General features: G+C 45.7%; 2 protein-coding genes across 3 annotated transcripts in view; one reads left to right on the plus strand and one right to left on the minus strand.

Annotated features, from left to right (window-relative positions):
- The window catches only part of psmd10 (proteasome 26S subunit, non-ATPase 10), a 44,994-nt gene extending 30,061 nt beyond the window's left edge, over positions 1-14,933 (minus strand). Inside the window, exon 1 of the mRNA XM_070882791.1 lies at positions 14,780-14,933. Within this exon, the coding sequence (XP_070738892.1) occupies positions 14,780-14,893 (114 nt within the window). The 5' untranslated portion in view covers positions 14,894-14,933. The remainder of the gene's footprint in view (positions 1-14,779) is intronic.
- A 382-nt stretch (positions 14,934-15,315) lies between these two features.
- atg4a (autophagy related 4A, cysteine peptidase) overlaps positions 15,316-25,032 on the plus strand; it is a 60,938-nt gene continuing 51,221 nt past the window's right edge. The window contains exons 1-2 of one of the 2 annotated variants that reach the window (XM_070882789.1): positions 15,316-15,428; positions 18,111-18,221. In XM_070882789.1, coding sequence (XP_070738890.1) covers positions 15,419-15,428; positions 18,111-18,221 — 121 coding nt within the window. In that variant the 5' untranslated portion in view covers positions 15,316-15,418. Of the gene's footprint in view, positions 15,429-15,681; positions 15,704-18,110; positions 18,222-25,032 lie in introns of those variants that run through there. The other variant, XM_070882790.1, reaches the window with a different exon arrangement.

A 25,032-nucleotide genomic window follows, 5' to 3' on the forward strand; every position in this document is an offset into this window, starting at 1 on the left:
TATAGTGAACAATGAGGAGGATAGTGAGAGACACAGACAGGCTGATGGAATGCACGGACACGTGGCAAATGAAATTTAACGCAGAAAAGTGTGAAGTGATGCATTTTGGTAGGAAAAACGAGGAGAGGATATATAAACTAAAGGGTACAATCCTAAAGGGGTGCATGAAGAGAGCAATCGGAGGGTATATGTGCACAAATCATTGAAGATGACAGGGCAGGTTGAAAAAGCGGTTAAAAAAGCATATGGGATCCTGGGCTTCATAAATATAGGCTGAGAGTTCAAAAGCAAGGAAGTTATGATGAACCTTTATAAAACACTGGTTCAGCCTCAACTGGAGTACTGTGTCCAATTTTGGGTACCCCACTTTAGGAAGGATGTGAAGGCCTTAGAGAGGGTGCAGAAAATGTTTACAAGAATGGTTCCAGGGATGAGGGACTTCAGTTACGTGGATAGACTGGAGAAGCTGGGGTTGGTCTCCTTAGAGCAGGGAAGGTTGAGAGGAGATTTGATAGAGGTGCTCAAAATCATGAGGAATCTAGACAGAGAGAAACTGTTCCCATTGGCAGAAGGGTCAAGAACCAGAGGACATAAATTTAAGGTGATTGGCAGAAGAACTAAAGGTGACACGAGGGTTTTTTTTTTATAAACGCAGCGAGTGGTTAGGATCTGGAATGCACTGCCTGAAAGGGTGGTGGATGCAGATTCAACTGTGGCTTTCAAATAAGTACCTGAAGGAAAAAGATTTGCAGGGCTAAGGGGAAAGGGCGGGGAGTGTGACTAGCAGAAGTGCTCTTGCAGAGAGCAGACACAGGCTCGACGGGCCGAATGGCCTCCTGCTGTGCTGTAACCATTCTATGATTCTATGAGGTGCCTGCCACTGTTGCTTCACTGGTGGGTGCAGCACTGCCTATGGTTACTGCGGTTAAACAATGTTTGAAAAAAAAAAAAGTTGTAGTGAGAAGTCAGTGATTTCCTCGTCTTAACAATTGCTGTTGGGGTTGTCCATGAGGGTCCTGATGTTCCAGATCCCAAACTTCATTTTAAAATGATGTGCGTGAATTCTTTTAACGTGGGGTGGCCTTAACACAGCAGCTACCACACGAACTTGAAGAGCAAGGTCTTGGTCCAATGGCAAGGGGATCCAAGACGATTGGAAACCAGGCTCTGCTGCATGGATCTAGCACACACACAGACACTCACCTTTAATGCCAGAGTTAGAAAGGACACAGACCTATCGAGAGGAGTGATTGGCAGGGAAGGCGTAGGGAAAACCAACTCCAATGACATCCTCCTCCTCGTTTCGTCAGGAATAAAAGTACAAGGCCTCCTGGCAACACCCTCGCTCCAAGCACTGGCACCTGCTAGACAACGGCATCGTCCGAGTGAGGGACCACAACGGCGTCTGCATCACTCGCGCCATGACAGGAGCGGACGATGGCTGGACTGACCACCGGCTAATCCGCTCTGATATCTCCATCAATGTAGCCTAAAAACGGCAGGGGCAACAAAAATGCTGCCACAAAAAGATCAACGCTGCAGCACTCAAAAGACTCTGCAAAGAGAGCCCTACTCAGCCGACGCCTCAGACAACCCGACGAACCGGAGCCACAGAGTGTCCCCACAGAGGGTCTGCTCTCATGTCCACCATAATTAGCACCTGCGAAGAGACTTTTGGTTACTTTACCAGAAAACATCAAGACTGGTTCGATGAGAACAACCAGGAGATCCAGGAGCTAATAAACTGCAAACACAAGGCATTTCTGAATTGGAAACAATTCCACAAGTCAAATGAAAGAAAGCAGATCTGCAGACCACTGAAGACCGGGGTCCAATGAAAAACTTGTGACCTAAAGAACAAATGGTGGGTCGAAAAAGCACAGAAGATCCAGCATCTAGCCGACAATCACGAAAATACTAGGGGACCGAGGGTCTAGAGAGAAGGGGGAACTAAGGGAAATCCTTATTAGTCAGGAAATGGTGTTAGGGAAATTGAAGGGACTGAAGGCCAATAAATCCCCAGGGTCTGATAGTCTGCATCCCAGAGTACTTAAGGAAATGGCCCTAGAAATAGTAGATGCATTGGTGGTCATTTTCCAACATTCCATGGACTCTGGATAGTTCTTATGGATTGGAGGGTAGCTAATGTAACCCCACTTTTTAAAAAAGGAGGGAGAGAAAAAACAGGGAATTATAGACCGGTCAGCCTGACATCAGTAGTGGGGAAAATGTTGGAATCAATTATTAAAGATGTAATAGCAGCGCATTTGGAAAGCAGTGACAGGATCGGTCCAAGTCATCATGGATTTATGAAAGGGAAATCATGCTTGACAAATCTTCTGGAATTTTTTGAGGATGTAACTAGTAGAGTGGATAAGGGAGAACCAGTAGATGTGGTCTATTTGGACTTTCAAAAGGTTTTTGACAAGATCCCACACAAGAGATTAGTGTGCAAAATGAAGGCACATGGTATTGGGGGTAATGTATTGACGTGGATAGAGAAATGGTTGGCAGAGAGGAAGCAAAGAGTGGGAATAAACGGGTCCTTTTCAGAATGGCAGGGGTGCCGCAGGGTTCAGTGCTGGGACCCCAGCTATTTACAATATACATTAATGATTTAGATGAAGGAATTGAATGTAATATCTCCAAGTTTGCAGATGACACTAAGCTGGGTGGCAGTGCGGGCTGCGAGGAGGATGCCAAGAGGCTGCAGGGGGACTGGGACAGGTTAGGTGAATGGGCAAATGCATGGCAGATGCAGTATAATGTGGATAAATGTGAGGTTATCCACTTTGGTGGCAAAAACAGGAAGGCAGATCATCATCTGAATGGTGACAGATTAGTAAAAGGGGAGGTGCAATGAGACCTGGGTGTCATGGTACATCTGTCATTGAAGGTAGGCATGAAGGTACAGCAGGCAGTAAAGAAAGCAAATGGCATGCTGGCCTTCATAGCGAGGGGATGGGAGCATAGGAGCAGGGAGGTCTTGCTGCAGTTGTACAGGGCCTTGGTGAGACCACACCTTGAGTATTGTGTGCAGTTTTGGTCTCCTAATCGGAGGAAGTACGTGCTTGCTATTGAGGGAGTGCAGCAAAGGTTCACCAGGCTGATTCCCGGGATGGCAGGACTGACATATGTGGAAAGACTGGATTGGCTCGGCTTATACTCACTGGAGTTTAGAAGAATGAGAGGGGATCTCATCGAAACGTATAAAATTCTGATGGGACTGGACAAGTTAGATGCAGGAAGAATGTTCCCGATGTTGGGGAAGTCCAGAACCAGGGGACACAGTCTAAGGATAAGGTATAAGCCATTTAGGACCAAGATGAGGAGAAACATTTTCACCCAGAGAGTTGTGAACCTGTGGAACTCTCTGCCACAGAAAGTTGTTGAGTCTAGTCCGTTGGACATATTCAAAAGGGAGTTAGATGTGGCACTTATGGCTAAAGGGATCAGGGGGTATGGAGAGAAGGCAGGAGTGGGGTACTGAGGTTGAATGATCAGCCATGATCATATTGAATGGTGGTGCAGGCTCAAAATGGCCTACTCCTGCACCTATTTTCTATGTTTTTAGTGCAGTCAAGTCCATCTATGGCCCAAGCACTCAAGGTCCTATTCTACTGAAAGCCAAAAACAGAGAGATGCTCATCAAGGACAGAGAGACAGTCAGTGCCTGCTAGAAGGAGCACTTTGAGGATCTTCTCAACCAAGACTCTGTCTTTGACCCGAGTGTCCTTGACTCCATCCCACAGCATGCAACCCGTCACCACCTCGGCACAATCCCAGCCCGGCATGAGGTTGAAAAGGCTATCCCACAACTGAAAAACAACAAGGCCTCGGGTAAATGGAATCTCCGCCAAATTACTGAAGCATGGCGGAGAAGTACTTTTGGCGCGAATCCATTACCTCATCTCTCTGATCTGGAAGGAGGAGAGCATGCCAGGGGATCTGAGAGACGCCGTAATCGCGACCATCTTCAAGAAAGAACATAAGAACATAAGAATTAGGAACAGGAGTAGGCCATCTAGCCCCTCGAGCCTGCTCCGCCATTCAACAAGATCATGGCTGATCTGGTCGTGGACTCAGCTCCCCGTAACCCCCAATTCCCTTATTGGTTAAAAATCTATCTATCTGTGACTTGAATACATTCAATGAGCTAGCCTCAATTGCTTCCTTGGGCAGAGAATTCCACAGATTCACAACCCTCTGGGAAAAGAAATTCCTTCTCAACTCGGTTTTAAATTGGCTCCCCGTATTTTGAGGCTGTGCCCCCTAGTTCTAGTCTCCCCGACCGGTGGAAACAACCTCTCTGCCTCTATCTTGTCTATCCCTTTCATTATTTTAAATGTTTCTATAAGATCACCGTTCTGAACTCCAACGAGTAAAGACCCAGTCTACTCAATCTATCATCATAAGGTAACCCCCTCATCTCCGGAATCAGCCTAGTGAATCGTCTCTGTACCCCCTTCCAAAGCCAGTATATCCTTCCTTAAGTAAGGTGACCAAAACTGCACGCAGTATTCCAGGTGCGGCCTCACCAATACCCTGTACAGTTGCAGCAGGACCTCCTTGCTTTTGTACTCCATCCCTCTCGCAATGAAGGCCAACATTCCATTCGCCTTTCTGATTACCTGCTGCACCTGCAAACTAACTTTTTGGGATTCATGCACTGTTTTAATTGCCGGTGCTTTTAGTGTCCCCCTCCCCTTTTATAGGGGGCACTGGGGGAAAAAAAAGTGATTTTAGTGCCCAAAAAAAAACCACAAAAAAGGAAAAAAGGGCCTTGTAAATGTCTGGTGTGTCATCCAGGTCGGGTGGCACCGATTAATGTTTTATGTTTTCAGATAAACTCCAAAAAAGAGTTTCATGCACAAGGACCCCCAGATCCCTCTGCACCGCAGCATGTTGTAATTTCTCCCCATTCAAATAATATTCCCTTTTACTGTTTTTCCCCCCCCCCCCCCCAAGGTGGATGACCTCACATTTTCCGACATTGTATTCCATCTGCCAAACCTTAGCCCATTCGCTTAACCAATCTAAATCTCTTTGCAGCCTCTCTGTGTCCTCTACACAACCCACTTTCCCACTAATCTTTGTGTCATCTGCAAATTTTGTTACACTACACTCTATCCCCTCTTCCAGGTCATCTATGTATATTGCAAACAGTTGTGGTCCCAGCACCAATCCCTGTGGCACACCACTAACCACCGATTTCCAACCCGAAAAGGACCCATTTATCCTGACTCTCTGCTTTCTGTTAGCCAGACAATTCTCAATCCATGCTAATACATTTCCTCTGACTCCACGTACCTTTATCTTCTGCAGTAACCTTTTGTGTGGCACCTTATCGAATGCCTTTTGGAAATCTAAATACACCACATCCATCGGTACACCTCTATCCACCATGCTCGTTATATCTTCAAAGAATTCCAGTAAATTAGTTTAACATGATTTCCCCTTCATGAATCCATGCTGTGTCTGCTTGATTGCACTATTCCTATCTAGATGTCCCGCTATTTCTTCCTTAATGATAGCTTCAAGCATTTTCCCCACTACAGATGTTAAACTAACCGGCCTATTGTTACCTGCCTTTTGTCTGCCCCTTTTTTTTTTTAAAACAGAGGCGTTACATTAGCTGCTTTCCAATCCACTGGTACCTCCCCAGAGTCCAGAGAATTTTGGTAGATTATAACGAATGCTTCTGCTATAACTTCCGCCATCTCTTTTAATACCCTGGGATGCATTTCATCAGGACCAGGGGACTTGTCTACCTTGAGTCCCATGAGCCTGTCTAGCACTACCCCCCTAGTGATAGTGATTGTCTCAAGGTCCTCCCTTCCCACATTCCCATGACCAGCAATTTTTGGCATGGTTTTTGTGTCTTCCACTGTGAAGACCAAAGCAAAATAATTGTTTAAGGTCTCAGCCATTTCCACATTTCCCATTATTAAATCCCCCTTCTCATCTTCTAAGGGACCAACATTTACTAAAGGGAACAAGTCCGACTACAGTAATTACAGTGGAGTTTCCCTGTCTGCCGCAGGGAAAATCACCACAAGTATCCTCCTCGATCGTCTCCTCCCAGTGGCTGAAGAGCTACTCCCAGATTTCACCCACTAAGGGACACAACGGACATAATCGTCACTGCACGACAAATCCAAGAAAAATGTAGGGAGCAGCATCAAACTCTGTACATGGCATTCTTTGACCCCCCACAAGGCCTTCGAATCTGTCAACCACAAGGGATTATGGAGTGTCCTTCTCAAATTCAGCTGTCCTCAAAAATTCGTCACCATCCTCCACCTGCTTCACGATGCCATGCAAGCTGTGATTCTTACCAACGGATCCACCACAGACCCAATAAAAGTGCAGACTGGGGTCAAGCAATGCTGTGTCATTGCCCCAACGCTCTTCTCAATCTTCCTCACTGCAATGCTTCATCTCAACCTTAACAAGGAGCTAATCTACAGGACAAGCGGGAAATTATTCAACCTCCGATGCCTCAGTCATTGAATTACAATATGCAGATGACGCTTGCATTTATGTACATCCGGAGTCCGAACTCCAAACCATAGTTGACACCTTCACTGAAGCGTACGAGAGTCTCGGCCTCACATTAAATATCAGTAAGACAAAAGGTCCTCTACCAACCTGCCCCCGCCACACAGCACTGCTCCCCAGTTATCAAGATCCATGATGAGACTTTGGACAATGTGGACCATTTCCCATATCATATCATATCATGGGAGCCTACTATCAGCAAGGACAGACATCGATGAAGTCCAACATCGCCTCCAGTGTGCCATTGCAGCCTGCGGCCGCCTGAGAAACAGAATGTTCGAAGACCAGGATCTCAAACCCGGCACCAAGCTCATGGTCTACAGAGCAGTAGTGATACCCGCCCTCCTATATGCTTCAGAGACAGGGACTATGTACCGTAGGCACCTCAAAGCACTGGAGGTACCACCATCGCTGCCTCCGCAAAACCCTGCAAATTCATTGGCAGGATAGGCGCACAGTCAGCGTTCTCTCAAGCCAACATCCCCAGCATCGAAGCATTGACCACGCTCAACCAGCTCCGGTGGGTGGGCCACATTGTCCACATGCCCGATGCTAGACTCCGAAAACAAGCACTCTAGTCCGAGCTATGTCACGGCAGGCGAGTCCCAGGAGGGCAGGGAAAACGCTTCAAGAACACCCTCAAAGCCTCCTTGAAAAAATGCAGCATCCCCACCGACTCTTGGGAATCCTTGGCCCAAGACCGTTCAAAGTGGAGGAGCATCCGAGAAGACACCGAACACTTCAAGTCTCTTTGCCGGGAGCACGCGGAAGTCAAGCAGGAGCATACGACAAATCAAGCACCTCAACCACCCATCCGCCCAACCGGCATCTGCCCCACCTGTGACAGAGACTGTAGATCTCGCATTGGTTTCATCAGTCACCTTAGAACTCATTTTAGTGTGGAAGCAAGTCATCCTCGACCACGGGGGACTGCCTAAGAAGAAGATAACAATTGCTAATGATTATGAGGTATATATAAAGAACTCACAGAAGAATAGATACAAATATCTTGCACAATTATGGGAAGCAAAAGAAATTATCAGAACAGACAAGAGATTAATGGAGAAGAAGATTGTAGCAAATGGCAAAAGCTTTTTTAGCTACATTGGGAGTAAAAAGACTATATCAGACCATTGAAAGACACCTTGGGACAGATCCACAGGGACTCCCAAGGTATGGCAGTAGTGTTAAATGATTACTTTGCATCAGGATAATTAAAAAGAGATCGGATGTGTTCTTTGCAAGTTCATGGCACCGTAGGTGGCTCTGCTGCAAAGGAGGGCAGGAAAAAGAGTGGGAGCGCGATAGTGATAGGGGATTCGATGGTGAGGGGAATAGATAGGCGTTTCTGCGGACGCAACCGAGACTCCAGGATGGTATGTTGCCTCCCTGGTGCAAGGGTCAAGGATGTCTTGGAGCGGGTGCAGGACATTCTGAAATGGGAGGGAGAACAGCCAGTTGTCGTGGTGCACATTGGTACCAACGACATAGGTAAAAAAAGGGATGAGGTCCTACGAAAAGAATTTAAGGAGATAGGAGCTAAATTAAAAAGTAGGACCTCAAAAGTAGTAATCTCGGGATTGCTACCAGTGCCACGTGCTAGTCAGAGTAGGAATCGCAGGATAGCGCAGATGAATACATGGCTTGAGCAGTGGTGCAGCAGGGAGGGATTCAAATTCTTGGGGCATTGGAACCGGTTCTGGGGGAGGTGGGACCAGTACAAACCGGACGGTCTGCACCTGGGCAGGTCCGGAACCAATGTCCTAGGGGGAGTGTTTGCTAGTGCTGTTGGGGAGGAGTTAAACTAATATTGCAGGGGGATGGGAACCTATACAGGGAGACAGAGGGAGACAAAAATGAGGCAAAAGCAAAAGACAGAAAGGAGATGAGGAAAAGTGGAGGGCAGAGAAACCCAAGGCAAAGAACAAAAAGGGCCACTGTACAGCAAAATTCTAGAAGGACAAAGGGTGTTAAAAAAGCAAGCCTGAAGGCTTTGTGTCTTAATGCAAGGAGTATCCGCAATAAGGTGGATGAATTAACTGTGCAAATAGATGTTAACAAATATGATGTGATTGGGATTACGGAGACGTGGCTCCAGGATGATCAGGGCTGGGAACTCAACATCCAGGGGTATTCAACATTCAGGAAGGATAGAATAAAAGGAAAAGGAGGTGGGGTAGCATTGCTGGTTAAAGAGGAGATTAATGCAATAGTTAGGAAAGACATTAGCTTGGATGATGTGGAATCTATATGGGTAGAGCTGCAGAACACTAAAGGGCAAAAATCGTTAGTGGGAGTTGTGTACAGACCTCCAAACAGTAGTAGTGATGTTGGGGAGGGCATCAAACAGGAAATTAGGAGTGCATGCAATAAAGGTGCAGCAGTTATAATGGGTGACTTTAATATGCACATAGATTGGGCTAGCCAAACTGGAAGCAATACGGTGGAGGAGGATTTCGTGGAATGCATAAGGGATGGTTTTCTAGACCAATATGTCGAGGAACCAACTAGGGGGGAGGCCATCTTAGACTGGGTGTTGTGTAATGAGAGAGGATTAATTAGCAATCTCATTGTGCGAGGCCCCTTGGGGAAGAGTGACCATAATATGGTGGAATTCTGCATTAGGATGGAGAATGAAACAGTTAATTCAGAGACCATGGTCCAGAACTTAAAGAAGGGTAACTTTGAAGGTATGAGGCATGAATTGGCTAAGATAGATTGGCTAATGATACTTAAGGGGTTGACTGTGGATGGGCAATGGCAGACATTTAGAGACCGCATGGATGAATTACAACAATTGTACATTCCTGTCTGGCGTAAAAATAAAAAAGGGAAGGTGGCTCAACCGTGGCTATCTAGGGAAATCAGGGATAGTATTAAAGCCAAGGAAATGGCATACAAATTGGCCAGAAATAGCAGCGAACCTGGGGACTGGGAGAAATTTAGAACTCAGCAGAGGAGGACAAAGGGTTTGATTAGGGCAGGGAAAATGGAGTACGAGAAGAAGCTTGCAGGGAACATTAAGGCGGATTGCAAAAGTTTCTATAGGTATGTAAAGAGAAAAAGGTTAGTAAAGACAAACGTAGGTCCCCTGCAGTCAAAATCAGGGCAAGTCATAACGGGGAACAAAGAAATGGCAGACCAATTGAACAAGTACTTTGGTTCAGTATTCACTAAGGAGGATACAAACAACCTTCCGGATATAAAAGTGGTCAGAGGGTCTATTAAGGAGGAGGAACTGAGGGAAATCTTTATTAGTCGGGAAATTGTGTTGGGGAAATTGATGGGATTGAAGGCCGATAAATCCCCAGGGCCTGATGGACTGCATCCCAGAGTACTTAAGGAGGTGGCCTTGGAAATAGCGGATGCATTGACAGTCATTTTCCAACATTCCATTGACTCTGGATCAGTTCCTATCGAGTGGAGGGTAGCCAATGTAACCCCACTTTTTAAAAAAGGAGGGAGAGAGAAAGCAGGGAATTATAGACCGGTCAGCCTGACCTCAGTAGTGGGTAAAATGATGGAATCAATTATTAAGGATGTCATAGCAGCGCATTTGGAAAATGGTGACATGATAGGTCCAAGTCAGCATGGATTTGTGAAAGGGAGATCATGCTTGACAAATCTTCTGGAATTTTTTGAGGATGTTTCCAATAAAGTGGACAAAGGAGTACCAGTTGATGTGGTATATTTGGACTTTCAGAAAGCTTTCGACAAGGTCCCACACAGGAGATTAATGTGCAAAGTTAAAGCACATGGGATTGGGGGTAGTGTGCTGACGTGGATTGAGAACTGGTTGTCAGACAGGAAGCAAAGAATAGGAGTAAATGGGTACTTTTCGGAATGGCAGGCAGTGACTAGTGGGGTACCGCAGGGTTCTGTGCTGGGGCCCCAGCTGTTTACATTGTACATTAATGATTTAGACAAGGGGATTAAATGTAGTATCTCCAAATTTGCGGATGACACTAAGTTGGGTGGCAGTGTGAGCTGCGAGGAGGATGCTATGAGGCTACAGAGTGACTTGGATAGGTTAGGTGAGTGGGCAAATGCGTGGCAGATGAAGTATAATGTGGATAAATGTGAGGTTATCCACTTTGGTGGTAAAAACAGAGAGACAGACTATTATCTGAATGGTGACAGATTAGGAAAAGTGAAGGTGCAACGAGACCTGGGTGTCATGGTACATCAGTCATTGAAGGTTGGCATGCAGGTACAGCAGGCGGTTAAGAAAGCAAATGGCATGTTGGCCTTCATAGCGAGGGGATTTGAGTACAGGGGCAGGGAGGTGTTGCTACAGTTATACAGGGCCTTGGTGAGGCCACACCTGGAGTATTGTGTACAGTTTTGGTCTCCTAACTTGAGGAAGGACATTCTTGCTATTGAGGGAGTGCAGCGAAGATTCACCAGACTGATTCCCGGGATGGTGGGACTGACCTATCAAGAAAGACTGGATCAACTGGGCTTGTATTCACTGGAGTTCAGAAGAGCAAGAGGGGACCTCATAGAAACGTTAAAAATTCTGACGGGTTTGGACAGGTTGGATGCAGGAAGAATGTTCCCAATGTTGGGGAAGTCCAGAACCAGGGGTCACAGTCTAAGGATAAGGGGTAAGCCATTTAGGACCGAGATAAGGAGAAACTTCTTCACCCAGAGAGTGGTGAACCTGTGGAATTCTCTACCACAGAAAGTAGTTGAGGCCAATTCACTAAATATATTCAAAAGGGAGTTAGATGAAGTCCTTACTACTCGGGGGATCAAGGGGTATGGCGTGAAAGCAGGAAGTGGGTACTGAAGTTTCATGTTCAGCCATGAACTCATTGAATGGCGGTGCAGGCTAGAAGGGCTGAATGGCCTGCTCCTGCACCTATTTTCTATGTTTCTATGTTTCTATCATGCCCATATCTTTAAAAGAAAAAGACTTGGATTTATACAGCCCCTTTCACGACCTCAGGACGTTCCAACATCCCCAGCATCAAAGAATTGACCACGCTCGATCAGCTCCGATGGAAGGGCCACATCGTCTACATGCCCAATACGAGACCCCCAAAACAAGCGCTCTACTCGGAGCGCCGACAAGGCAAGCAAGTCCCAGGTGGGCAGAGGAAACGCTTCAAGGACACCCTTAAAGCCTCCTTGAAAAAGTGCAACAGCCCAACCGACACCTGATAATCCCTAGCCCAACACCGCTCAAAGGAGGAGGAGGAGAAGCATTCAGGAAGGCGCCGAACACCTAGAGTCTCTTCGCCAGGAGCAAGTGGAGGCCAAGCACAAACAGCAAAAAGAGCACTCGACAACCTAAGCACCCACCCACCCATCCCTTCAACCAACATCCCCTCGTTCACTGTCTGCCCCACCTGTGACAGACACTGTAGGTCCCGCATCGGATTCTTCAGTCATCTGAGAACTCATTTTTAATGTGGATGCAAGTCATCCTTGACTCCAAGAGACTGCCAAAGAAGTGTAGTCACTGTTATAATGTAGGAAAGGCAGCAGCCAATTGCGTACAGCAAGATCCCACAAACAGCAATGTGATAATGATCAGATAATGTGCTTTTTGTGTTAAATATTGGCCAGGCCACCAGGGATAACTCACCTGCGCTTCTTCGAAATAGTGGCATGGAAACTTTTACATGCACCCGAGAGAGCAAACGGGGCTTTGCTTTAATATCTCATCGAAAGCTGGCATCTCCGACAGTGCAGCACTTCCTCAGCACAGCACTGGACTTGAACCCACAACCTCTGACTTAGGCAAGAGTACTGCCCGCTGAGCCACAGCTGACAGACAGACAGCTCACTAGAGTTTCAGACATTTTCCTTGTATTGGAAGGATTATCGTGTAGTTCTAAGTTTCAAAAAGAGTGAACTATAGGCACATTAGTCTGACATCAGTTATTGATAAGATGTTTGAAGGAATCATAAGAGACACTCTTTATGATCATCTTGATAAAGACGCAGACATCAGAGATATTCAACACAGGTTCTGGAAAACAAGATTGTGTCTTACTAATTTAATAGAAACTTTTGAAGTTACTAGGTTAGCGGATCAGGGTATCCCAGTAGACATTGTCTAGTTGGATTTTCAGAAAGCCTTTGATAAGGTGCCTCATGATAGGTTATTCTACAAGACAGAATATTGTGGAATTAGTATGTTACAGTAATAGCAGGAAATAGCCACCAGCACTTTGAGTGAGGATGTCCAGAATGTTGCCCACGCATGTTGTTTAATGCAAGTCTTCCTAGAATCTCTCTTTGTGCTCACCATGTCAAGCGATTTGTACCATAGGCACCAGCTTGACTGGTGTTAACAGGAGACAGTTGCTGATGTCTTTGGGAAGACTTTCCAATCTGGTCACAAGGTTGAAAATGATGTAAAATCCAAAACCAAACTCATACAGCTCTGCAGCCTTCCATTTCCAGAAGGATGTATATTCACTTACCTCAGCAAACTAATCATTTTGTTTGTTTGGTTTTACCAGGAGACAACAATGGCTATGCTGTATCAAACAAGCTTTCTGGTAACTAGTTCAGTCTATCTGCAGGTCAGAGATTGGCTCCCAGTTAAACAACACCTCGATTTCAAAATTCTCATCCTTGTTTACAAATCACTCCATGGCCTTGCCCCTCCCCATCTCTGTAATCTTTTTCAGCCTCACAATCCCACAAGATGTCTGTGTTCCTCAAATTCTGGCCTCTTGAACATCCCTCATTTATAACTGCTCAATCATCGGTGGACGTGCCTTCAGTTGCCTGGGCCCTAAGTTCTGGAAACCCCTCCCTAAACACCTCTATCCTCCTTTAAGGCACTCATTAAAAACTACCTCTTTAAACAAACTTTTGATAATCTGCCTTAATTTCTTCTGTGGCTCAGTGTCAAATTTATCTGTAACACTGTTGTGAAGCACCTTGGGACATTTTACTACATTAAAAGCACTATATAAATAAAAGTTATTATTATTAGGATGTAGGCAGTCCATGGTGCAATGAAAAGTAACTGTCTTATCATTTATCTGGACTATTACAGATATGGCTCACAAGCCACAGCAAGCTGGCCAGAGCAGTTGCAGTGTAATTTTTAATGTACCATTTCTAGCTCCCTCCCTATTCAGGATGATTAGTCAAATCCTAAAATGGGCTACTCAAGACATCCAAGATATTGCCAAATTCTACTAAATCAACAGCAGAGCCACAGAACATGCAGGACTGCCTATGTACAGGTTGGCAACTGCACTTGCTCATGTAATTTATATCTGATGCTTTGCTACTAGTCCATTGCTACCAGTCCCATTGTTACACAATTTGGCCCAACCAAGGGCCTGTTTGCAATTATTATATTTAGAACGATGAACAGAGATCTACCTCACCAGCTTGGCTACAGGAGCAAGGCCAAATAATGATGGCTGTAGCTATGCTGCAGCAGATAGCCATTAACATCTTGTGCCGAGTTGTTACCCTAGTTCAAAAGCAAAATACTGCAGATGCTGGAAATCTGAAATAAAAACAGAAAATGCTGGAAATACTCAGCAGGTCATGCTAGCATCTGTGGAGAGAAAAACAGTTATTGTTTAAGGTCAATGACCTTTCATCAGAACTGAAAATAGGTAATGGACCCAAAACATTAACTCTGCTTCTCTCTCCACAGATACTGCCTGACCTGCTGAATATTTCCAGCATAAGAAATAGGAGCAGAAATAGGCCATTTGGTTTACTGTTCGGTTTGATACCCTAGTTACTTGACAAGGCTTTGGTACAGCACCTTGACTGCTGTTGAACTTTCAAGATGAAGATTCTCACACTGGATCCATCACTGTAAGCTTACATACTGGAGGTCAGGTCTCTATGCAAGAGTCTTTCATCTTGTGTTGCCTGTCAATCAAGATAGCTGCCCAGGGTGTGGCCATCCAGTGAACAGGGAGTCAGCTCTTCAATAAAGCTGAGATCCTCCATAAGCATCAGTGTCTGAAGCCAACCAAATGGTGCAACTGGTCAAAGACAAAGCACTCCCTTACTCTAAGCACCCTGATGGGTATTATAATAACTCAGGGCTACATGCATTCTGCAGTGAGCCATCAGGGAACGATTCTCCCTCCCAAAGTCAATGAAATGCCACTCCCCCCTGGAACTGCAGGTGAAATTTTAGGGCCCCAAAAAGCAATCCACATTATGAAGAACTGTCTCACCCTACCTTTTGGCTATATAACAGTGGACTGGTCGTGCTTACCTGGTCAGTTTTTGTAGCTAGGCTCTTGTTTGCCAGGATCTGTGTCTTGAGCTGCTCAAAGTCCCCTGTATAAGCCAAGCTGCAGATCTCCACATTAGACACTACACCGTCCATGCTGCTGAATCATTCTCGTAGCAACCCTGGCCAGAAGTCCCGCCCCCCCACTTCCCCCGAACTGCCAATCAAGATGACAGACGCTCCGATTCACCAGTCCTTTACTACACCCACTTGCCTGTCATTCAAATGCACGCGTATCTCCAGCGACCAATCAGATTGAAGAAAAACACACTTCATCAATTTGTGCGTTGAATCTCCTCCAAAGCTCCATTACTCCAGAAGCAGTGACCTGTAATTAGCCAATAGAGTGAAAGGCTTGGCTGTTGTTGACTGAAGAAATCAGCTGCCTCCCGGCCCTGCTAAACTTCGAGCCCTAGCAACGGAGGCGGGGCCTCAGGCGGCGCCAGCTCACACCGGGTAGTACGTCACTGGCAGTCTCGGTGCATTCTGGGAGCTGTAGTCCACCGTGGCCTGAGGGGAACAAAGGCGAGATGGACAGGAGAACTACATTAACCAGAGGTCGTTGCGCGTAGCGCGCAGGCGCATGGCTCTGATCCTGTGCGGACACTGACAGAGCTGAGAATGGAGGCAGGTAACGTCTTAGCTGTTGGAACAAAACTGTAACATCTGCTGCCCAAACGATCTCAACCTTCGTATTATTAAGCGTCGTTGCTAAATTGATTTAATCTTGTTTGAAAATGTTATCGTTAGGTACACTGTAAACTAAAGCTGTGAGAGCAACTTCACTTCTGGCTGTTTTGAGGCCACAATAACTATTGTAACAATCAGTATTGTTGGGATGGTCTCAATCTCCAAGATCATTACGGTTATTATTGTGATCATTTATTTGAATCTGATAATTCATCAGTAAGTATATTTTGTCCACTGAAACAAAAGGAAGCCTTGTGATCTCAGATTTCAGTTGGTGTCAGCTGGGTTGTTTATTTGTTAAAACGTTCAAAGGAGCGGCTTCCTTTCAATGCGCCTCATCTGCTCAACTTTTGTGTTTGTTCATTTATATGTCTCGTGATAAAGCTTGATAAATCTTTAAGTTAACCTTAAGCTTGTAATGCGCGCATCTTAAATGCGACGTCAGGTTAACGAAACCTTGCTGACTATTTGTTTCACAATGACACGAAGTCCTGTACTTAAAATAAAGTGACTTGAATCCAAATAGTAATGACATCCTCTGTTCTAAGATTGATTCTTGGTGCCTTGGGTTGGCCCTTGTGACAGCTCGTGAGGGTTGACCACAGCTGTCCGAGTGCCACATTCTTGCCCATCTTTATTGAATCAAAATCTGGTTAGGGTACGCTTGATAGGGTAAAAAAATATGTTTAAGCATGTGAGGATGAATCTGTCTGTGATGTGTTGCAGCAACATTGAATGGTGAGACATTTCTTGAGGCAACGGCGGAGAGAGAACTTTGTGATATTGCATTACTTTTTCCATTAAAAAAATAAATAAATATGAGTGCCAAGGAACTTCAGACAGTGGGATGCGGCTAGCTGAAATTGGAACTGGAGCCAAGGAGATAAAACATTGAACCACATAGCTTCCCCTGATGAATTGGTAAATAAATGGATTGAGCTTTGTGGACCATGAGGCTCCCAGGTTCAATCTCTGCTCTCTGCTGAACTAGCTGATCTCAGCCAGGGCAGTGCTACAGTTTACCCTGGGTTGAGAGGGGGAGGGAATTAGCTTGGGTCCCTATTCCTGATCATTCTTTAGTGATTGACACAAGAAATTGCATGGGTGTGAATCCTTAGTGAGGACAGGCTAGGATTTGGCAGTGGTGCATTCTAAGGTCAAATAGCCCGGTAGCAGTTACTGTCTGGACTTCCCTGCACTTCAGTAAAGAGTGCCATGTGATTTTTTTTTTAATGTCCACCTGAGAGACCAGGTTAAATATCTAGTCCAAAACGAACCACTTCTGCTACTGCCGCACTCCCTCAGCACTACACTGAAGTGTCGGCCAAAGTTATGTACTCAAGTCTATGAAGTGGGGCTTGATCCCACAACCTTCTGAATCAGGCAAGAGTACTACCTGTGAGGCAAGACACATCTTGCTCTAGTCAGAAACACAGGTGACTGATAAAGCAACAGAAAATTCATAAGCACAGTTGCTTATGTTCAGCCCAACAGAGTCATTGATAAATATTGATTCTCGGGATATGGGCATCGTTGGCAAGGCTGGTATTTATTGCCGATTCCTTGAGAAGGTGGTAGTGGCCTCCTTCTTGAGCTGCTGGTAGAAGTTTGGTACAACTGAGTGTCTTGTTAGATTACTTCAGAGGACAGTTAAAGTCAGCCACATTGGTGTGGGTCTCAAGTCACATATAGGCTAGGTAAGTATGGCAGGTTTCCTTCCCAAAGCATATTAGTTAACCCGTTGGGTTTTTATGTCAATTTAACAGCCTCTATTCACTTTTACTGATGCCAGCTTTTTTTAAATGTCCTGATTTGCTAGATAAGAATGTTGCTAGCAGTTTTTCAGAAATGTATCTCTGCGAGACCTGGGTGTCATGCTACATCAGTCATTGAAAGTTGGCATGCAGGTACAGCAGGAGGTGAAGAAGGCAAATGGCATGTTGGCCTTCATAGCTAGGGGATTTGAGTATAGGAGCAGGGAGGTCTTAATGCAGTTATACAGGGCCTTGGAGGCCTCACCTGGAATATTGTGTTCAGTTTTGGTCTCCTAATTTGAGGAAGGACGTTCTTGCTATTGAGGGAGTGCAGCGAAGGTTCACCAGACTGATTCGCGGGATGGCAGGACTGACATATGAGGAGAGACTGGATCGATTGGGCCTGTATTCACTGGAGTTTAGAAGAATGAGAGGGAATCTCATAGAAACATATAACATTCTGACGGGACTGGACAGGTTAGATGCAGGAAGAATGTTCCCAATGTTGGGGAAGTCCAGAACCAGGGGTCACAGTCTAAGAATAAGGGGTAAGCCATTTAGGACCGAGATGAGGAGCAACTTCTTCACTCAGAGAGTTGTTAACCTGTGGAATTCTCTACTGCAGAGAGTTGTTGCTGCCAGTTTGTTAGATATATTCAAGAGGGAGTTAGATATGGCCCTGACGGCTAAAGGGATCAAGGGGTATGGAGAGAAAGCAGGAAAGGAGTACTGAGGTGAATGATCAGCCATGATCTTATTGAACGGTGGTACAGGCTCGAAGGGCCGAATGGCCTACTCCTACACCTCTATTTTCTATGTTTCTATGTTAACTGTTTCTTTACTGTGCCATCTGTTTTGTATGACTACAGTGCTGGCCAAGTGTGAGAATCAAATACCTGGCTTCTCTGAGTTGCTTGAGGACTTTCCAGATACTGAAGAGCCTACATGGATTCTGGGAAAACAGTATCACATAAAAACAGGTAAGATTGCCATGGTAGATAAAGCAAGTACACGTAATCCCTCTTGAGATTCAGTGCTATGCTAGATAAGATGGTTCCAGATTTTAGTTTTTTGCTGAGCTGCTCAATCTAGGGGACAGTCATGCACCTCTGCAGATGAAGAAAGCTAATAAGCGGTTCACTTTTTACCTTCATGGAGACAACAGCATTACTGACAAATAAAGCTGAGTGGCAGAACACAGTATGCGAATGATTGAGAGTTTTTAGTTCAATGAGAGAGGTGGACCTCTCTTGAAAGGGTTTATTTTTTAGGGGTGGGGCAAAGAGAAAGAAGGTAAGAGTGAAGAAAAGAGTTCGTCCAAATCAATTTCTTAGAATGAAAAGAATCAATAAAGTGTCTGGAAAACAATATTTTTGTGTGAAAGCAGGAATAGAGATGTAAATAAAACCAGAAAATGGCAGAAATGCACAGCAGGTTGATCAGCATCTGAAATGGAAAGATAGCTTAACAATGTAGGTGTGACTTTCTGAACGGTTTTGCATGCTGAGTGACCTTCTATACATTGGGCTGTAATTATAAGCTGGCAGAGCTGGAAACTAACTGTAATCTAAGGAGTAATTTGATGATGATACTTGCATTAATCTGGCATTTCACTGCCAAAACAATAGAAAATGCTGCACGTTACATTTTAAGTAGTGACTTTTGTTACATAGACAAACGAGTAGCTATTCTGTGGCAGTAATGTCATACAGCCATGAGACAGATTGTCATGTATCTTACATTATTATATATAACTGTATCCTAACATGCTATACATGACTGTAATAAGATATGACCTGTAACCACCAGCATACCTTACCACCAGGGGTGCACTTGCAAGAGACAGGTATATAAGGACAGGTCTCGGGCAAGTGCAGCAATCCAGAGCTGTGAAAGAAAGGTACAGGTCCAGAGTGACCTTGACTTCACTACTTGTCTCGTGTGACTCTGTACTGAGGGGACAGGACTTTACAGTGGCGACGGGTTACGGGATTACAGAATCCCCAGAATGGCGAACAATGGATCAGATGAAAAGTACAATGTGGGAGACAATTGGGAGGACACTATAGAAAGGCTCCAGCAAAGCTTTGTAACCAAAGACTGGTTAGGCGACGACAAAGCAGACAAGAGAAGAGCCCATCTCTTGACCAGCTGTGGCTCGAAAACATACGCTTTAATGAAAGATCTGTTGGCACCCGAGAAACCAGCAAGCAAGTCGTTTGAAGAATTGAGCACACTGGTAAGAGACCACCTGAAGCCAGCGAGCAGCCTACACATGGCCAGACACAGGTTCTACAACTACAGATGCTGTGTGGGCCAGAGCATACCCGACTTCGTGGCGGAACTTCGGAGGTTGGCTAGTTTATGTGAGTTCTCCGATGAACTGAGGAGAGAAATGCTGAGAGACTTTTTCATTGAAGGAATAGGCCACGCAGGCATATTCCGAAAGCTCATAGAGACCAAGAACCTGACCTTAGAGGCAGCAGCACTGGTTGCACAGACATTCTTGGTAGGGGAAGAAGAAACGAGGTTGATTTACAATGCAGGTATGACAACTAACGAAATATCGGAAGAAGAAGTTCACAGCACTAAACAAGCTGCTACCCCCAGATACAGACAAAACCGGGAGAACAGGCTCTCGACAGCAGGCAGAAACCATCAAGGGCCACAGGAACGGCCGTTCACACCTCATCAACCCACAATGCGAGCAATCAACTACAAACTGAGAGAAGCTCAAGAGAGATCAGCCAGACGCAGCTCATTCTTTGGGAACTCTTTGAACAAAGGAACAGGTCTGTGCTGGAGGTGTGGGGGTGGGGGTGTGGGGGGATGTCGATTTCAGCAGGCTGTTTGTAGAAATTGTGAATATACAGGGCATTTGGCAGCTCGGCTGGTATACGAATCAGATGGGTCGGAAAGCGGACCAGAGGATGGTGGGGACAGTACCCAGTACAGCGGGTCAACAAAATCAATGGCCGCTGCTCCGACAACAGGATGCCTCCTATAATGATGAGGGTCTTACTCAATGGGATATCTGTCAACATGGAGCTGGATACGGGAGCGAGTCAATCTCTCATGGGCGCTCAACAATTTGAACAACTGTGGCCGCATAAAAGAGACAGACCAAAACTCACAAGGGTCGACACCACACGAAGGACCTACACCAAAGAAATCGTACCAGTCCTCGGCAGCACCATGCTCTCTGTCACTGTCACACACAAAGGGACAGTGAACCGACTTCCCCTGTGGATTGTCCCCGGAGACCCCACAGCACTGCTGGGGAGAAGCTGGCTGTCGAAACTAAACTGGAAATGGGATGATGTCCATGCCATGTCATTAGAGGAACAGACCTCCTGCTGAACAGTTATAAAGCGATTTGAACATCTCTTTCAGCCAGGTGTGGGCACTTTCAAAGGGGCTAAAGTCAAAATCTACATCACACAGGATGCTAGACCGGTCCATCACAAGGCCAGAGCTGTACCCTATGTGATGAGGGAAAAGATTGAACACGAACTAGTCAGGCTTCTGCGGGAAGGCATTATATTACCTGTGGAATTTAGCGACTGGGCAAGTCCCATCGTCCCAGTCATGAAGTCTGATGGATCCGTACGAGTCTGTGGGGACTACAAATCTACCACAAACAGAGTCTCCCTACAGGACATAGAAACATAGAAAATAGGTGCAGGAGTAGGCCATTCGGCCCTTCTAGCCTGCACCGCCATTCAATGAGTTCATGGCTGAACATGCAACTTCAGTACCCCATTCCTGCTTTCTCACCATACCCCTTGATTCCCCTAGTAGTAAGGACTTCATCTAACTCCTTTTTGAATATATTTAGTGAATTGGCCTCAACAACTTTCTGTGGTAGAGAATTCCACAGGTTCACCACTCTCTGGGTGAAGAAATTCCTCCTCATCTCGGTCCTAAATGGCTTCCCCCTTATCCTTAGACTGTGTCCCCTGGTTCTGGACTTCCCCAACATTGGGAACATTCTTCCTGCATCTAACCTGTCTAACCCCGTCAGAATTTTAAACGTTTCTATGAGGTCCCCTCTCATTCTTCTGAACTCCAGTGAATACAAGCCCAGTTGATCCAGTCTTTCTTGATAGGTCAGTCCCGCCATCCCGGGAATCAGTCTGGTGAACCTTCGCTGCACTCCCTCAATAGCAAGAATGTCCTTCCTCAGGTTAGGAGACCAAAACTGTACACAATACTCCAGGTGTGGCCTCACCAAGGCCCTGTACAATTGTAGCAACACCTCCCTGCCCTTGTACTCAAATCCCCTCGCTATGAAGACCAACATGCCATTTGCTTTCTTAACCGCCTGCTGTACCTGTATGCCAACCTTCAATGACTGATGTACCATGACACCCAGGTCTCTTTGCACCTCCCCTTTTCCTAATCTGTCACCATTCAGATAATAGTCTGTCTCTCTGTTTTTACCACCAAAGTGGATAACCTCACATTATCCACATTATACTTCATCTGCCATGCATTTGCCCACTCACCTAACCTATCCAAGTCGCTCTGCAGCCTCATAGAATCCTCCTTGCAGCTCACACTGCCACCCAACTTAGTGTCATCCGCAAATTTGGAGATACTACATTTAATCCCCTCGTCTAAATCATTAATGTACAGTGTAAACAGCTGGGGCCCCAGCACAGAACCTTGCGGTACCCCACTAGTCACTGCCTGCCATTCTGAAAAGTCCCCATTTACTCCTACTCTTTGCTTCCTGTCTGACAACCAGTTCTCAATCCATGTCAGCACACTACCCCCAATCCCATGTGCTTTAACTTTGCACATTAATCTCTTGTGTGGGACCTTGTCGAAAGCCTTCTGAAAGTCCAAATATACCACATCAACTGATTCTCCCTTGTCCACTCTACTGGAAACATCCTCAAAAAATTCCAGAAGATTTGTCAAGCATGATTTCCCTTTCACAAATCCATGCTGACTTGGACCTATCATATTACCTCTTTCCAAATGCACTGCTATGACATCCTTAATAATTGATTCCATCATTTTACCCACTACCGATGTCAGGCTGACCGGTCTGTAATTCCCTGTTTTCTCTCTCCCTCCTTTTTTAAAAAGTGGGGTTACATTGGCTACCCTCCACTCCATAGGAACTGATCCAGAGTCAATGGAATGTTGGAAAATGACTGTCAATGCATCCACTATTTCCAAGGCCACCTCCTTAAGTACTCTGGGATGCAGTCCATCAGGCCCTGGGGATTTATCGGCCTTCAATCCCATCAATTTCCCCAACACAATTTCCCGACTAATAAGGATTTCCCTCAGTTCCTCCTCCTTACTAGACCCTCCGACCCCTTTTATATCCGGAAGGTTGTTTGTGTCCTCCTCAGTGAATACCGAACCAAAGTACTTGTTCAATTGGTCCGCCATTTCTTTGTTCCCCGTTATGACTTCCCCTGATTCTGACTGCAGGGGACCTACGTTTGTCTTTACTAACCTTTTTCTCTTTACATATCTATAGAAACTTTTGCAATCCGTCTTAATGTTCCCTGCAAGCTTCTTCTCGTACTGCATTTTCCCTGCCCTAATCAAACCCTTTGTCCTCCTCTGCTGAGTTCTAATTTTCTCCCAGTCCCTGGGTTCGCTGCTATTTCTGGCCAATTTGTATGCCACTTCCTTGGCTTTAATGCTATCCCTGATTTCCCTTGATAGCCACGGTTGAGCCACCTTCCCTTTTTTATTTTTACGAATGTACAATTGTTGTAGTTCATCCATGCGGTCTCTAAATGTCTGCCATTGCCCATCCACAGTCAACCCCTTCAGTATCATTCGCCAATCTATCCTAGCCAATTCACGCCTCATACCTTCAAAGTTACCCTTCTTTAAGTTCTGGACCATGGTCTCTGAATTAACTGTTTCATTCTCCATCCTAATGCAGAATTCCACCATATTATGGTCACTCTTCCCCAAGGGGCCTCGCACAACGAGATTGCTAATTAATCCTCTCTCATTACACAACACCCAGTCTAAGATGGCCTCCCCCCTAGTTGGTTCCTCGACATATTGGTCTAAAAAACCATCCCTTATGCACTCCAGGAAATCCTCCTCTACCGTATTGCTTCCAGTTTGGTTAACCCAATCTATGTGCATATTAAAGTCACCCATTATAACTGCTGCACCTTTATTGCACGCACCCCTAATTTCATGTTTGATGCCCTCCCCAACATCACTACTACTGTTTGGAGGTCTGTACACAACTCCCACTAACGTTTTTTGTCCTTTGGTATTCTGCAGCTCTACCCATATAGATTCCACATCATCCAAGCTAATGTCCTTCCGAACTATTGCCTTAATTTGCTTCTTAACCAGCAATGCTACCCCACCTCCTTTTCCTTTTATTCTATCTTTCCTGAATGTTGAATACCCCTGGATGTTGAGTTCCCAGCCCTGATCATCCTGGAGCCACGTCTCCGTAATCCCAATCACATCATATTTGTTAACATCTATTTGCACAGTTAATTCATCCACTTTATTGCGGATACTCCTTGCATTAAGACACAAAGCCTTCAGGCTTGTTCTTTTAACACCCTTTGTCCTTTTAGAATTTTGCTGTACAGTGGCCCTTTTTGTTCTTTGCCTTGGGTTTCTCTGCCCTCCACTTTTCCTCATCTCCTTTCTGTCTTTTGCTTTTGCCTCCTTTTTGTTTCCCTCTGTCTCCCTGCATTGGTTCCCATCCCCCTGCCATATCAGTTTAAATCCTCCCCAACAGCACTAGCAAACACTCCCCCTAGGACATTGGTTCCGGTCCTGCCCAGGTGCAGACCGTCCGGTTTGTACTGGTCCCACCTCCCACAGAACCGGTTCCAATGCCCCAGGAATTTGAATCCCTCCCTGTTGCACCACTGCTCAAGCCACGTATTCATCTGCGATTCCTACTCTGACTATCACGTGGCACTGGTAGCAATCCCGAGATTACTACTTTTGAGGTCCTACTTTTTAATTTAGCTCCTAGCTCCTTAAATTTGTTTCGTAGGACCTCATTCCTTTTTTTACCTATGTCGTTGGTACCAATGTGCACCACGACAACTGGCTGTTCTCCCTCCCTTTTTAGAATGTCCTGCACCTGCTCCGAGACATCCTTGACCCTTGCACCAGGGAGGCAACATACCATCCTGGAGTCTCGGTTGCGGCCGCAGAAACGCCTATCTATTCCCCTCACCATTCCCCTCACCATTGAATCCCCAACCACTAAGGACCAGTACCCGCTGTCCAGAGCGGAGGACTTATTTGCCACATTGGCTGGAGGTAAACTTTTCTCAAAATTAGACCTCACATCTGCGTATATGACGCAATAATTGACCGAGGAATCCAAGCTACTCACCACCATCAACACACATCGAGGCCTTTTCATGTACAATCGATGCCCATTCAGCATCAGGTCGGCAGCTGCCATATTCCAGCGCAACATGGAGAGTCTGCTCAAGTCCATCCCAGGGACGGTTGTATTTCAAGACGACATACTTATCACGGGCAGGGACACCGACTCCCATCTCCGTAATTTGGAGGAAGTACTAAAGCGGTTGGATTGGGTAGGACTACAAGTCAAGAAATCCAAGTGCCTGTTTCTCGCACCCGAGGTTGAATTTTTGAGCAAAAGGATTGCCACTGATGGAATCCGCCCAACAGAGTCCAAAGCAGAAGCAATTCGCCTGGCACCCAGGCCCCGGAATATCTCAGAACTGCGCGCCTTTCTCGGGCTACTCAATTACTTTGGGAACTTTATGCAGAACGTAAGCAGGCTGCTGGAGCCTC

The sequence above is a fragment of the Pristiophorus japonicus genome, chromosome 6 (assembly GCF_044704955.1).
Source record: "Pristiophorus japonicus isolate sPriJap1 chromosome 6, sPriJap1.hap1, whole genome shotgun sequence".
Lineage (NCBI taxonomy): Eukaryota > Metazoa > Chordata > Chondrichthyes > Pristiophoridae > Pristiophorus > Pristiophorus japonicus.